The following is a 15739-nucleotide window of genomic DNA, read 5'->3' on the forward strand; positions in this document are numbered from 1 at the left end:
GTGGGGAGGGCAGCCATCCTTGCCCCAGCCCTCCACGCCCGGGGATGGGGGCATCCGTCTCCTCTGGGGGTCTCCGCGCCTCCAGTCCAGGGCCCCGTCCCAGTCTGGCTGCCGGGGCAGGGCCCCTCCCGGTCTCCTGGGGTCAGGGGCTGGTAAGACACCGAGGCGTGGGAGGAGGGGCGGGGAAGTTCAGCCTTTTCGCCCCCCAGCTGCCCCCGGGGGTGAACATGCAGGGGCCCCACCCACTTTTGGTGCGGGTTGACTTTTGATAGAGTTCAGGCTGGAGCTCCCGTCTGCCGCGAACCAACCCCATGGCCACAAGATGTGAGGCCCTGGGGAGATGAGAGGACTTACATTAACAGAACGGTGAGGGGAAACACAAAAAGTCCGGGGGAAGGTATGGCCCAAAATCTTTCCAAATCAAAGGCGGGGCCCAGGCCTTTTTCCGGTCAAGGTCAGGCCCCTACGGGCACCCGCGGCTGCCACCAGTTGGCCAAGGATGTGAGACGGGGGAAAGGAAAGGCCCTGAAAGTCCAGGAATATACCTGCGGATGTTCATGGGCGCCACGCTCTCCCAAGCATTGGCCTTGGGGCTGTATCTCTCCACAGAGTTGAGACAGCTGGTGCCATCATTGCCCCCCGCCACATAGAGGGCACCCTCCAACACCGCTACCCCCGCGGAACTGCGCCTGCTCAGCATGGTGGCGATCGGTGTCCATGTGTTCACCTGGGGGACATGGAGAGGGGTAGCGGGCACCCCCCTCAGGACAACCCCCCTAGGGACAACATCCCCCCCCAGACAACATCCCCCCACCCTATATAATTTTTCTGGTAGATAATAATAATTCATTAAAAGGGGGGAGCCGTGGGAGGAGGAGGCTATCTGAATTAAACTCTCCAAATCAGGGGTGCCGGAAGTCTTCCTCTCTAGGATCAGTACTGGTCCAAAGGGGGTGACAGGACCGGAGGCAGCTCCCTAGAGATGGGGGCTGGGGGCGATGGTCTGTGAGGAGGAGCAGCCATACCTGGGGTTCATATTTCTCCACAGTGGCCAGGTGAGAGGAGCTGTCGTAACCACCCACAGCATAGAGGTTCCCATCTGTGGATACAGTCACTTAGAAACGGGGGATGCTGGAAGTGGCTGGGGGAGTCCCAGAAGGCCCCTGGGACCTTGGATCAAGGGAGCCACCCAAAGGAAGAAGCTGTTGGGGTTGGGGGCTCTGGGCTACCTACCGAGCGTGGCCACTCGGACGTATCTCCTCCGCGTGCTCATGGCTGCTATGGACGTCCAGGTGCCCGTCAAAGGGTCATACCGCTCGGCGCTGCAGGTGATTCATGGAAGTTAATAAGAAGGAAGAGGGAGGGTTTCCAGGTGCAGGACATGGAGATCAAGCCCCTGACCTCCTTCCCCAGCCGCTGACTCCCCGGGACCCTCGGGATGAGCTATTCCCAGTGGGCCATTTTTCACTTTCAATACAATGGATGTAACTAGCGTAAGACTTTGCTTAAAGAAATTTGAGTGTGCTTAAAAATGCCTGATTCTGTGGGGGATTAGAACATGTAGACGTGGATGAGACCTTGAAGATCATCTAATCAGATTCCCATTTTACAGATGAGGAAACTGAGGCACAGAGAGGAAAGGTGACTGCTCAAGGTCATATATGGGATAGAAGCCAGTACTCTTTTCACTCCACCACCCTGAAGGATCCTACCCCAACTGGAACTTCAAAGAAATTTTGAAAAAAAAAAAAAAGATGCCTTGCTGAGGATTAAATCTTTCGTCAACTTAAATGGCAAGAACAATTCTTTCCTAAAAGGATAAAATCCAAACGCTGATGGGGCTGTGGGGAAACAGGCACTCTACTATCCAGCTTCTTAAACTGTGACTCTCAGTCTCACATGAGGCCTCGTAACTGAATGTGGGGGTTGGGAAATCATGATTTATTATTAGGAAATGTTTGATTTGTATACATATTTTATCCACCATATAATTTCTTGGGTGAAAAGGAGTCACAAGTGGAAAAATTTTAAGAAGCTGTGCACTCTTACATTGTTGGTGATATTGCAGTGTCAATTTGCAATGACATCAGAACTGATTGCACCTTTCAACCCCGTGGCTCCACTGTTAGGACTTTAGCTCAAAAACATTATTAAAAGAAAAAAGGAGTCTGTGTGTTTAAAAAAAAAAATCTTTCTAATTACCCTAATTATAATTGCAAAATAAATAAATGGGAACAACCTACGTATGCAACAACTGAGAATGGTTAAAGACATTAAGGAATATGGATGGAATGGAATATCACAGGACCATAAAAATGATAAACATGAATCATGAAGACATAGGGCAGGATTTCTGTGAAATGATCACAATGAAACCGGAATTAAAATTATATACGCAAAGGAAGTGGAAACCGAGCGAATGACTATCAGCGGAGGAATGACTGAAGCAGTTAAGGTGATGAACGGAATGAAATAGTCTTATTCTGTAAGAAACGCTTGCTGAAGGCTGGCTCCAGAAAAGCCTGGAGAGACTGACAGGAACTGATGCTGAACGAAGTGAGTGGAACACAGAGAACACTGTACACAGTAACTACAAGGTCGTGTAATGATCAACTGGGACTGACTTGACTCTTCTCCGCAATGCAGTGATTCAAGACAATCCCAATAGACTCGAGATGGAAACCGCCATCCGCATCCAGACAGAGAATTACAGAGACCAATTGTGGATTGAAGCACAATATCTTCACTTTTGTTATTTTTTTCTTTTTCATGGTTTTTTCCCCTTTAAGTCTGATTTTTCTTGCACAATATGATAAATATGGAAATATGTTTAAAAGAGTTGCACATTTAACCTATATCAGATTACTTGTTTTGGGGAAGGAGAAGCTAAGAGAGGGAAGGAGAAAAATTTGGAATACAAAGTCTCAGAAAAATGAATGTTGAAAACTATTTTTACATGTATTTGGAAAAATAAAATGCTGTTGAAAATAAAAACAAAATAATTAAAAAAAATTATATGCTGAGAGAGCTAAGTGGTGCAGTGGATAGAGTACCAGTCCTGAAGTCAGGAGGATTGAGTTCAAATCTGACCTCAGACACCACTTTCTAGTTGTGTGACCCTAGGCAAGTCACTTAACCCCAATTGCCTCAGCAAAAAAAAAAAAAAAAAATTATGGTTATAATTATATTATAATATGCTTATATTATATATGTATGTTACATATTACATGTATGTTATATTATATAGAATATGCTTATATCATTTTCAGCTTTAAGTTTTTTTTCCTTGTGGTTTTCCCCTTTTGTTCTGATTTTTCTTTCCTAACATGACTCACATGGAAATGTTAAAAATGATTGAACCCTGTATCATATTTCTTCCTGTCTTGGGGAGGGGAAGTAAGGAAAGGAGGGAGAAAAAAATATGGAGCTCAAAATCTTACAAAAACAAATGCTGAAAATCATCTTTACATGTAATTGGAAAAATATTATATTAAAAGAAAAGAAAAAAAGGAAAGAAAAATTATATGTACACATGACTACAGATACAGAGATAGAAAGGAAAAAAGAAATATGTCCACAGGGATGAAGTGGAACCCATATGACACAGAAAATCTAGCTCTATCGGAAGGGGCACAGGTAGAAGGAACTTGGAGGCCCTTAACTCTATCCTCCCACCCCCAATTTTACAGCTGAGGAAATTGAGTCCCAGAAAGGAGAGAGCTTGATTTGAGCTCAAGTTTTCCTAATTTCCAAACTTCTCAGAGCTCTTTCTACTTACTAGCCAAGGAGCTGTTTTTGAAAAAATAAAACAAAAACCCCACCACCCTCTTTAATCATCCAGGGAGGGGGTTATCAGCAACAAATAAAGTCATCACTGGGAAATCAGTAGGGAGATTACATCAGTTGTGCTACTCAGACCTTCTAAGTGCCCTTCTTTACTTCTGCAGGGCTGAAGAGCAAAAGCCTCCTCTCATTGCCTCTTTTTATTTACGGATCAAAATGCCAGCCAGCTCCTCATCCGCCACCAGTGGCTCTGCTCGGTTTTGACTCCACTGCTATGATCTATTGCACCTCTGCTTCTCCCCTCCTCCTATTAGATATGAGCTCTTTGAGGGAAAGACACTTTCCTTTTTCCTCTTTGTATCCAGGGGCTCAGTATCACTCAATCAATCAGTAAACATTTATTAAGTACTTACTAAGTGCCAAGCACTGCCCTAAATACTGGGGATGTAAAAGGAGGCAAAAAACAGCCTCTGTCCTCAAGGAGCTCCCGACCTAACGGAGGAGATGGACGTATAAACAAATACAGTCAAAGCTAGCTGGGTATAGGATAAATAGCACATAAATAAAAGAGAAAATAAATATGAAAAAAAGAAGGGATGGGGAAGGCTTCCTATACAAAGTGGAGTTTTAATTGGTACTTAAAGGAAGCTAGGAAGGTCATTAGTTGGAGTGCAGGATGGGAAGCCTTTCAGGCCTGAGGTACAGCCAGAAACAACATCCTGGGCTGAGAGAGGAGGATGTCTAACACATAGTAAGCACTTGGGAAAGTTAATTTTCTCTTAAGAGGAATCAGGCTTTATATAAAGGAAAAGAAATAAAACAGCCAAGAAAATGCCAGCTGGCTAGAAAAGGCAGCAGAATTAGGTGGAAGACTGGTCGTGTTTATGAGACCACGAGCTTTCTTTTTCTGCCATGTGAGGAGGAAGAAAGGACCATCTGTCTAAGGGAATAAAAGGCAGGAGAGGTAGATAGACCATCTTTCCATATGGGATTTGTGGGAGATGGCAGCAATGGTACATGGTGTGTGACTCTAGGCCACTCTCTTCCCTTTCCTGTTCCTGGCAAACTGAGACTAAAAATGAGAGAGAAGGTACAACTTGCTCTGGTGGAAAGATTTTCCTACCCTGGGAGTTCATATTAGTGAAATCACAGGCTCAGGCCTTATCCATAAACTTCCTTCTGTGAGAGGAAGAAAACAGTTAGGAGCTGAGAAGAGAGCTGGGGAAGGGGATAAGTATTTACTAAACGCCATTTGTCAGGGACTGCTGTTTAATTGTCTCAGTTACTCTTTGTGTCCCCAATTGGGGTATTCTTGATCAAGATCCTGGAGGGGTTTGCTATTTCCTTCTTCAGCTCATTTTACAGATGAGGAAACTGAGGCAAACAGAATTGAGTGAGTTGCCCAAAGTCAACAGCTACCAAGTGTATGAAACTGAATTTGAACTTGTTTTCCTCACTCCAGGCTCAGTGATCTGTGCATTATGAAGCCACTCAGCTGCCCCAGTGAGCATCAGAATCACTTGGTCCTCAGTTTCTTCATTTGTAAATGGAGGGGACTAGACTAAGTGACATCTAAGTCTCTCCCAATTTTAAATCTCGAGATTCTAGGAACTGTCGTAGGGGCTCTTGTTGTAAGCTGGCCTGAAGTTCAAGAGGGCCCTGAATCTAAGATAATAGAAAATGAGTGTGAGGGATTCAGTTTCACATGTAACTCCCTTTATGTTCTACTTTGTATGTGGAAATTTCTTTTTCTTTTTTTTTTTGAAGGGGACACATTCCAGGATTTTTAAAAAGAAAATCAGTCTAAAAAGCTCTAGTTATGAAAGGATTGTTGCATTAAGCACAGATTGATCACAATTAAGGATTAACAAATAACCAATCACTCCCATAAATGAAGGAATAGATGAATGAATGAAAGGGTAATTCACTCACTGCGTGGGGATAGGCTAAAGGCCCGCCCCCTACAGGCGCAGGGCCCCAGAATCCAGGGACACGTTTGTAAAAATATCCCTTTAGATGCCATGGGTGTCCTCTAGAGACGGTTTGTACAAGTAGCATTGGGTGTCTCCTGAAACCAATTAGCAACAGACTCCCAGGCTTAATCCAAATATTGGGTGTCTCCCAGGCTGTATTGAGGAAGGCCTGGTGGCACATTGCAACATATCTGAAGTGCCGAGTCAGACAGCAATGCAGGGGGTGGGATCTTCAGGGACCCTGGAGAGAGGCGAGGTCGCCCTCCCTAACACTGCCGGGAAAGGAGGTTCCCGGCCCTGATGGCTCACTCAACTCTGGATGTAGCTGAGCACTCTGGCCCTGGGTTCACAAACATCTCCTGTGAAGGCACATCTGTTGACAAGTCCTGGAGAAGCAAGGCTCTCAGCAGGCCCGGACTTGGGGGCGACAGGAACCAGCTGAGCAACTGGTAATCTTGCTTAGAATGCTCTTCCTCCTCACCTCAGAGAACCCCCTCTCCCTTCAACACTCCGTATTAGTACCACCACCTCCTACAGGAAGCCTACCTTGATTGCCTCCTTCCCTATCCCCTTATTTCTGCCCCTACCTTTGCCCCTCTATTATTTACTGTATCGATCAGATCTGTATCTTGTATACAAGAGATGTGAATTCCTAAAGAATCTTCACCTGTATTTTTCTAGCCCCAGACTAGTTAGCTAGGTTAGTCAGTCAATAAAGATTTATAAAGTTCCTACTATGTGCTAAACTGGGGATACAAAGAGGCAAAAGACAGTCCCTGTTCACAAAGAACTTGTAATTGAATGAGGGACACAAAGAACTATGTAAAAACAAGCCATACATAGAATAAATAGGAAATATTTACAGGGAAGGCACTAGAATTAGGAGGGGTTAGGGAAGGCTTCCTGTAGGAGGTAGCATTTTAATTGAAACTTAAAAGAAGCCAGTGAGGTCAATAGGTAGAGAAGAGGGTGGGAAGAGATTTTCAGGCATGTGGATCAGACACAGAGAAGGTCCAGAGATGAGAGATAGAGGATCTTGTTAATAAAACAGCCAGGAGGTCAGTGTCTCTGGATTGAAGGATATATTCAGGGAAAGAAAATGTGGAAAGAGTGGAAAAGCAGGAAGGCTTCATTATGAAGGAATTTTAATGCCAGAAGATTTTTGTATCTTATCCTGGAGCCACTAAAGTTTATTGAGAGGAAGTAAACTCCAGTCGAACTTATGCCCCAAGAAGAAGTACTTTAGTAAATTAGTCAAGGAATGGACTAAGAGAGAAAATGAAAAAGGAAGCCCTATGTACTAACTCTGGTATGAGAAGTGACCCCTGGACCCAGATGACAGGGGCAGTGTCAGAGGAGAAAAGGGGACATATTGGAAAGGTATTGGAAGATGAAATTTACTACAGATGCTTGAAATTCACTAGACATGTGGCCAAGATGAAATCAGCAGATATGATGCTTAAGTGAAATCTACCACAGATGCTGCCAAGATGAAATTACTAGAGATCCTGCTGAGGGAAAATCTACTGCTGAAGTGAAATCTACTAGAGATCCTGCTGAGGGAAAATCTACTTGAGAGCCTGGTGAAGTGCAACCTACCACAGACGCTGCCAAGGTCAAAACTACTACAGATGATGCTGAGGTGAAATCTACAAAAGATGCTAGAGGCAAAATCTACTAGAGATGCTGCCAAGATGAAATTACTAGAGATCTCACTGAAATGAAATCTACCACAGATGCTGCTAAAGTAAAAACTACTAGAGATGATACTGAAGAAAAATCTACTAGAGATCCTGCTGAAGTGAAATCTGCCACAGATGCTGCCAAGGTTAAACTACTAGAGATGATGATGAGACGAAATCTACAGGAGATGTTAGAGGTAAAATCTACTAAAGATGCTGCCAAAGATAAGATACTAAGTCCTGCTGAAATAAGAAATCACACAAAATCCTGCTGAAGTGCAACCTACCACAGATATTTATAGTAAAAAACTAATAGGAATACTGCTGAAAGTAAAATCCACTAAGAATACCAAGTAGAAATCTACCTGAACTTGATACTGCTGGTAAATAATCCTACTAGTAAATCTACAGACTTAGAATACTGCTAAGTGAAAATCTACTAGAATCCTACTGAAGTAAATCTACAAACTTAAGTGCTACTGAAGTGAAATCTACTAGAGATCCTACTGAAGTGAAATCTACCACAGACTTAGAGATGCTGCTGAGGTGAAATCTACTAGAGATCCTACTGAAGTGAAATCTACCACAGACTTAGAGATGATGCTGAGATGAAATCTACTAGAGATGATGCTGAGGTAAAATCTACTAGAGATCCTGCTGAAGTGCAATCTCCCACAGATGCTGCTAAGGTAAAAACTATTAGAGATCATGCAGAGGTGTTATCTACAAGAGATGTTAGAGGTAAAATCTACTAGAGATCTTGCTAAGATGAAATTACTAGAGATCCTGCTGAAGTGCAACCTCTCACAGATGCTGCCAAAGTTAAAACTACTAGAGATGATGCTGAGGTGAAATCTACTAGAATGGTAAGAAAAGGCCAAAAGTAACATGCCTGCTCCTGTGAATATAAAATCAAAGTAAACTCCAAATGATTCCCTCCCACTGGAGAAAAGGAAAACTTATCTACTTGCCAAGCTCTGTCATCACTTGTATTAAATTCCTAATATACACTAGGCATTATATCAAGCACATGTATATAAAACAAAAGCAAAATTTTCCACCTTCAAGGAACATACATTCTATAAAACTGCAAGAGAAGCAAAACACAAACTATTCACAAAAACACATATTTTTAATGTGAAAAACTAACACCTAATGAACCCTAATAGAAAATAGAAAAATCAGCAAACTCCCTAGTAGTAGACACCTGAAATTATCCCTCATCTTAAAACTGAAAACATTCTTCAAACATAAAACCAACTAGTAAAATAAATATTTACATACCAAAACAAAATAACCCTCTAACTAACCCATGAAATAATACAGAAACAAAACACAAGTCATTAGGCTACCTTAAACAAGAAGAATATTAACACTAAACAAAAACTATAATTTATTTAAAATTGTTACAAAACACAAAAACTTTATTAAATATAATACCCACCCCTTATATCAAAAACTCTCTCACAATTGAAAGTAAACATCAAGAAAAACTTAAAACAAGAAAAGTAACCTAGAAACACAACCTAATAAACCATAGAAAGAAAAAAACAAAACATTTATTAAACACCTAATATATACCATACATTACTAATACTTCATATTTCCATTATTACTCTAATAAAGAAAAATACCCCTCTTAAAATACATTACAAATGAAAAAACAAAAGCAAGCAAAATTAATAAATACCCAATCCACAAACAAACCATCTCTAACTTAAACACAAACTCAAAACCCTTCCCAATTCCAACCTCAATACTCTATCCTCAGAAACTCATAAAAACAAAATTTTGCAAGTAAGAAAAACTTAAAAGCAAGAATATTTTAAATTATTACTGGTATTATTCCAATTATATCCCAACACTATAATATAGTAAAATTTTCTTAAAATCTAATGGTACCATTTCCTTCTCCCACTCATTTCATAAAAACTTGAAAGCCAAAACAAATTACGTAACCTACCCAAAATTCACACACCTAGCCAATATCTAAACCCATTCAATCTTCCCATTCTAAGCAGCCACTCTATCTACACCCCCTCAGCCTCTCTTAGACGCCAAAACATTTAGCATTAACATGCAAACAAAAATAGCAAACAACTGAAAGTGTAAACACCAACAAAAAAAATTTAAAATATACATTCTATACTAAACATGTAAGTAAAATACCCCATAAACATCTAACAAAAGTATTTTAAACATTAAACCACCCAACACAAACACACTATATAAATAAAAGCCACCATCTCTATACCTCAATTTACTCCAACATAAGCAAAATACACACCTACCCCAAAATTACTGTAGGTAAACCAAATATTTCCATCACACACAAAAACACATATAACAATACCCCATCATGCCTTCCCTTCCCCATATACACAAAATTTAACTATAAAAAAAACCCTAGCAAACAAAACATGCCCCAAAACTCTACTAAACACAAAACTCAAACAAAATTTATAAACCCACAAGAAAACAAGAAAGAAGAAAGGTGAGAATTTTTCAAGTATACACCAAAATTGTACAGTAGAAAACATCCAAACTTAACACACTTCTCAAAATTTTGTCTGCTTGTTTTACACAACCCCTGTAGCAATTTTATTTCTCTTATTTCCACAGAAAAAGCCCCAAAAAAACAACTTGTGGTACCCAGAAAGAACAAACTAACAAATATTTAAAAAACTCTAACCCCTAGTACCTCTAACTCACATCTTCAGAAACCCATCTATCTCTCCCCATCCCCCTCCCTCCCGCCCCACCCACAAAAACACATGTCTCCCTCAAAAACCCCCATCCCCTCCCCTACAAAATGCAAACTTTGCAACCCATGGCAAAAAGAGTCCTGTTGAAACCCCGCCATGCCACCACATGCAACCCCGCAAAACACCACCCCAAACACTCCACCCATCCCCAAAACACTCAGGCGCTGCTTGAGCGTTGGTGACAGGGTCGTAGGACTCCACAGTGGCCAGATCGGACGTCCCATCGTAGCTTGGGGGAGAGACAGGGTCAGGTCCCCAGGGCTCTCGGGCTCCGCCCCCCGGCACCTCCCAGGCCCCTTACCCGCCGACGGCGTAGAGCCGGTTCCCGATGGCAGCCACGCCCACTCGTGCCCGCCGTGTGGACATGGAAGCCACCATGTGCCATCGGTCCGTGCGGGTGTCGTACGCCTCACAGTCCCCGTGGATGGCGAACAGGCTCCCGCCACCTGAGGGGATGGAGGCTCTGCAGCCCGCTTCCTTTGGGCCCCCCAGAGAGAGTGTGAGGGCAGCCTTGCATCCCCCAGCCCGCAACCATAGCGAGGAGCCCAGCCCTGCCTTCGCCCAGAGTCACAGGGAGAGCAGGGACACTTAGTCCTCTCGGGAGCATGTCGGTATTTAATAATTTAGGAACACTTCAACCTAGTACGTACCACCCTTGAAAAGTACAGAGCCAAACGCCCTCCACATAAATAAGCAGTACAACTAGTACACAAGACCTTTCTCAACAATAAATGGAACAAAACTCATTAAACCACCCACAATCCAAGATATTTGAACAAACCTATCCAACATAAATCAACTCATATATATCTTTAAAGAAATCAATCCCCCTCCCTCCAAAGCAGAAAAACACACTAATGAAACACACTAAAGACTACTCAAAAGACAAAGATAAGTAAAGAACCAATAAAGAAGGAATAAACTATGAAAGTAAATGAAAACTCCCTACCCAGAAACACAATACCCTAACCCCGCTCATCATCTTCACTCACCCACAACGTAACATCCCTCCCTCCAGCAACACATTAAAACACTCACTAGAAATAAAAACCACCCACAAAACAAAAAACAACCCCACTTCTACTATAAACAACCCCACAAACTCTAAAACACAAAACACAAGAAAATCCCTAGCAAAAATATCCAAACACACCCTCAATCCATCCCCTCCAAGCCCCAAAACTCCAAGAAAAACTTTCTCCCATCAAAACCCCAATACCTTACAAACAAAATCCCTAAAAACAAACAATACCACACTTCAAGTAAAACATATTCTAATCCAAAACCCACCCTCCCATACAAACACACATACCAAACATACCAAAGCCACTACAAAATACCGTATACCACCACAGGCCTACCCAAGCAATTAAACCATCCAATGCTCGCAAAACACAACATCCCTCACACCATTCACTTCCACAACTTCATAACGGCAATGTAAGTACAGTAACTAGCCACACTAAAACAGCAACAGTAAGCAATATGGCAAAACACAAAACATAAACACTAAAACCCAAAACTGCAAAAGTACATCAAAACAAACAACTTCAAAAACTACTAAACAAGCACAAAATGTAAAAAACAAAATGCAAAGAATAATGCCATTAAAACAAATAAAACCCAAAATAAGTAAACCAATAAACACAAGTAAACGCCAACCTCACACGTACCCTCCCCACAACAACTCTCAACCGTATCCACCAAACACAAACCCACTTCTCCAAGCAAAATCGCTCAATACACGCACCATCTGCTCTCACTCACTCTACATCTGCAAAACATCAAAGCAATCTCAACCCTCCCAACCACCCTCCCTAGCACGAAATCACGCCCACACACCCCTCCCTCCAGCATCCAAACCATCAAAATCCCCAACCCCAAAACTCCCACCCAAAACCACCTCTAAAATCCCAAACAACCCTCATCACCCCACCCCTCAGCCACTCCCACCAACCCCTCCCGCACTCACGCCCCTAACCACACAAAACTCCAAATAAAAGTAAAACATCTAAACACCAAATGCAGCCCGTCAAAAAACCCAAATACAAAAAAATCTAATCCAAGCAAATAAACTATCCAAAGAAAAACAACACAATCCAAGCAAAATTTAAACCAAGAAAGAAAACTAAACTCAAGAACACAAACTACTTTAAACCCCAAGTATATAAACAAAAGCAAAATAAAACACAAACTAAACACAAAAAACCATCAAAAGCAAAATCTAACTCTAGAAAGCAAAACCATCCGTCAGAAATTTCCCTCTAAAATCAAAATCCAAAGTAAATACTTACTCTAGGCAAAAACCAAAAATTAAATCAAAATCTAAACTCTAAGAAAAAGTCAAAATCCAAAAGTCACTCTAAAACAAGAAAAATCAAGTCCTACTCTTGAAATCCCACAAAACGTACACACAAACACCACCACCATAAATAAAACCAGAAAACCACACCACCTTGTAAACACCATCTCACCAATGCCACATGCAAAACATGCCACCACAAACCCCGCTGCCCTCGCTCATACAACATAATAATGCCACTTAAATTTATACGTCTGCCCTCTCTAGTCACCTTTACATAGCGCCCTCCACCACCCAAACGCAAACATCCAGGCAATCTCTCAACACCCTCACCGTAAAACGAAACATGCTAAAACACAAAATCCAAAAGCAAAACATAAGCACAAAATCCTACTTCTCCCTACACACACAAAACACATAAAAATGCAAACCTTCCCTACACCCTCCCTCCCAGCCCTCTGCCCGTACCAAAAGCAAAAGCTTGGCTGAAACAGCCTCAAACACAGCAGGAATCTCTACAACCTCAAGAAAACTGTCCCCTACTCCAAGCATTACCTGCTCCCTAAATTCCCAAAACGCAAAAAATATAAGTAGAAAAGCAAACACAAGAAAAACACTCAAAAACAAGCAACACTAGTAACTCAAAAACCCCTACCCATGCCATGCCCAACACCTGGGCCCAAACCCCAAAAAACAACTCCAACCTACTAATTAAAAGCAAACTTAAAGTCAAATACTGGTCAAATCATGTGAAAAACTCCAAGCCTACCACCTAACACTTTACCCCTAAACCCTCAACAACCTACTCCTACGCCCCTCCCTCCCGAAAAAACAAAACTCCCTACTCCAACCCACACCACCCCCAACCCCAAACAAACCCTAGCAAAATCCCCACCACCCACCACCCACTGCAAACGCCCAGAAAATCCCAACCGCCCAAAACACAAAACAGCAATATACATAGCCAAGCAAACAAGTATATGCCATACCGTAAACACAAGCCAAATGCAAAACATCCCATGCATACTCCCACCACCACCACTTTACTGCCACTGCACACACAAAACTACCCAACCACACACACCACTCCCACACACATTTCACCCCTAATGCCCCCCAACAACTACTTCTACCCTGCAAAACACAAACAAAATCTCACCTTACGTCTCTCCCCACCCCCATACATTCTTGCAAAAAAAATCACCAAACACAGAAACTTCCAGCAAAACACACCAGCAGCACAAGCACAATATAACACTACAGAAACTTGCCCAAAATCCAAAACACAAATCCAAACACAACTCCCACTAAAGAATAAATGCAAAACTTCATTAAACACAAGAAAAATGTCAAAAAACAAAACAAAATGAAAATCCAAAACATATAACACAAAAAAACCCGTCACACACCGTAAACAATCATTTAAAATCCTGTTATTACCAAAATTCAAACTCCCTCTCCAAAACAAAACTATACTAAACATAAAACCATAGAAACAAAATTCATCTAAACTAGCAGAAACACTTACCAAACATAAAACTAACACAAAACAATTTAAAACCAAGAAAATAAAACACATGTACTAATACCTAAACACACAGAAAAACTTCACTTTAAAACCACCCAAACTCAAAAACGCCCAAACTACAAAACACTAATCCCAATTCCCTACCCAAACAAACCACTCAAGAAAATTTAAAACTAGCTCTAAAGAAAAATAAATAAACTATAAACACCCTCTAAGTAAAACACAAAGCAAAACACAAAAGCAAAGAAACAAAAACTAAGCAAAAATCCCAAAATGCAAGAAAAACAATCCACTCCAACAGCAACAAAAGCAAAACACAAAAACCTAGACTGGGAACGGGAGGGCTGCGGCGTGAGGGGAGGGCGGCCGGGCCGGGGCACTGTCTGCGGCGGGGGGAGGGTCCTGAGCCTGACTGTCCTTGCGGCGTGATGGGAAGGGGTCTCTGTCCGCAGCGGGGTCAGACAGCCGGGTCACGGCCGGGGCACCGGGACGGGGGCGGGGGGTGACGGGGAAGGGGCTGGGGGACTCTGAGATGGGGAGGGCCCGAGGAGGAGCCGCGGCTCGGGGGGCGGCGCTCTCTGCAGCGGGCGGCCTCAGGCTGACACGGGGTTAGACCGGGGAGCATCAGGGCGCGCTGGGAGAGGGCCGGGGGCCCAAGCTGGGGGCTGCCCGCGGCGGCCTCGGACCGGCAGTCCTGGGCTGGCGGGGCCGGGCCCGGGGGTCCCGCACTGCACTCACGCCTCGGGGGCAGCCGGGCTGGGGCCGGGCCCCGGCTGGGGGGGGCCCGGGCTGCTGTGCTCGGGGCTCTGCGTCCTGCCCGCCGCGCGCTCGCCCCAGGGCTGCATGGACGGGCCTGGGCTCGGGCTGCTCGGGCTCCAGGGCGGGCTCCAGCTCGGCCCGGAGGGAGGACTGGGGGGAGGGGCGCTGCTGCCGGGCCGCGATGCAGATGCTGCCGCTGCCGCGGAGACCGCTGCTGATGCCGCCGCCGCTCTCTCCGCCCCACGCTCCGCTCGCTCTGCAGCCTCGGGCGGCGCGGGACGGCTGCTTGTCGGGCCCGCCCGCACCGCCTGCCCTGGCTTCTGGGGTCCCCTCACCTCCTCCGCGGGGACCGCTCCCGACCCGGGCGTTTGGTGACAAATTCTAGTATTGTAGTTTATACGTCGTAATTGTAAAGTAAAGGAATAAAGCGGCCACTCCTGGTCCTTCGGTCTTAAAGCACCTGCTGGGGGCGGGGCGGGGGGACGGGCATTCCTCTAAGCAGCAGACTGGGGATCTGAGACGGACCGCGGCCGCCCGCCGCCTGAGAACGCGCGCTGAGACCCTCCGTGTTGTTATTCAGTTACTGTGCTGTAAACCTTTCCCGCCTCAGCTCTCTAATGCTACGGGGCCGGAAGCTGAGACTTCGAGATTTGGGGCTGGGAAAGTCATCTGTTCTAACCCCGACATTTAAGAGCGGGGGAAATTGAGGCAGAACCGACAACTGGAGACCACACATGGCAAAGCAGGGATTCGAATCCAAGTCCTCTTCCCTCCCTCCTTCCTCTTCTCTCTTTCCTTCTCTTCTCTTCCCTCCCTCCTTCCTCTTCTCTCTTTCCTTCTCTCCTCTTCTCTTCCCTCTCTCCTTCCTCTTCTCCTCTCTCTTTCCCTTCTCTTTTTCTCTCCTCTTCCCTCCCTCCTTCCTCTTCTCCTCTCTCTTTCCCTTCTCT

At 44.0% G+C, this 15739-nt stretch overlaps 1 protein-coding gene across 1 annotated transcript; it reads right to left on the reverse strand.

The window, feature by feature from the left end:
• Positions 1 to 142: 142 nt before the first annotated feature.
• KLHL17 (kelch like family member 17) lies at positions 143 to 15621 on the reverse strand. The gene is made up of 8 exons (XM_031961580.1): positions 14772 to 15621; positions 12974 to 13067; positions 10505 to 10767; positions 10346 to 10432; positions 1234 to 1334; positions 1026 to 1099; positions 468 to 727; positions 143 to 332 (listed from the first exon to the last, which is right to left on the reverse strand). Exons 1-8 carry the CDS (start codon positions 14876 to 14878, stop codon positions 143 to 145), a joined length of 1176 nt encoding a protein of 391 aa, XP_031817440.1. The 5' UTR covers positions 14879 to 15621.
• Positions 15622 to 15739: the final 118 nt, after the last annotated feature.

The sequence above is a fragment of the Sarcophilus harrisii genome, chromosome 3, assembly GCF_902635505.1.
Source record: "Sarcophilus harrisii chromosome 3, mSarHar1.11, whole genome shotgun sequence".
NCBI classification, from domain to species: Eukaryota; Metazoa; Chordata; class Mammalia; order Dasyuromorphia; family Dasyuridae; genus Sarcophilus; species Sarcophilus harrisii.

Bases quoted from the DNA above. Each gene is read 5' to 3' on its own strand.
- KLHL17 (XM_031961580.1), bottom strand. From the start codon at position 14,878: ATGCAGCCCTGGGGCGAGCGCGCGGCGGGCAGGACGCAGAGCCCCGAG. The intron at 10,768-12,973 runs GTACGGGCAGAG...TCCCTGTGACTC, and splicing joins CAGCCAAGCTTTTGCTTTTG to TGGGCGAAGGCAGGGCTGGG. The intron at 1,100-1,233 runs GTAGGTAGCCCA...CTGTATCCACAG, and splicing joins CGTCCGAGTGGCCACGCTCG to ATGGGAACCTCTATGCTGTG.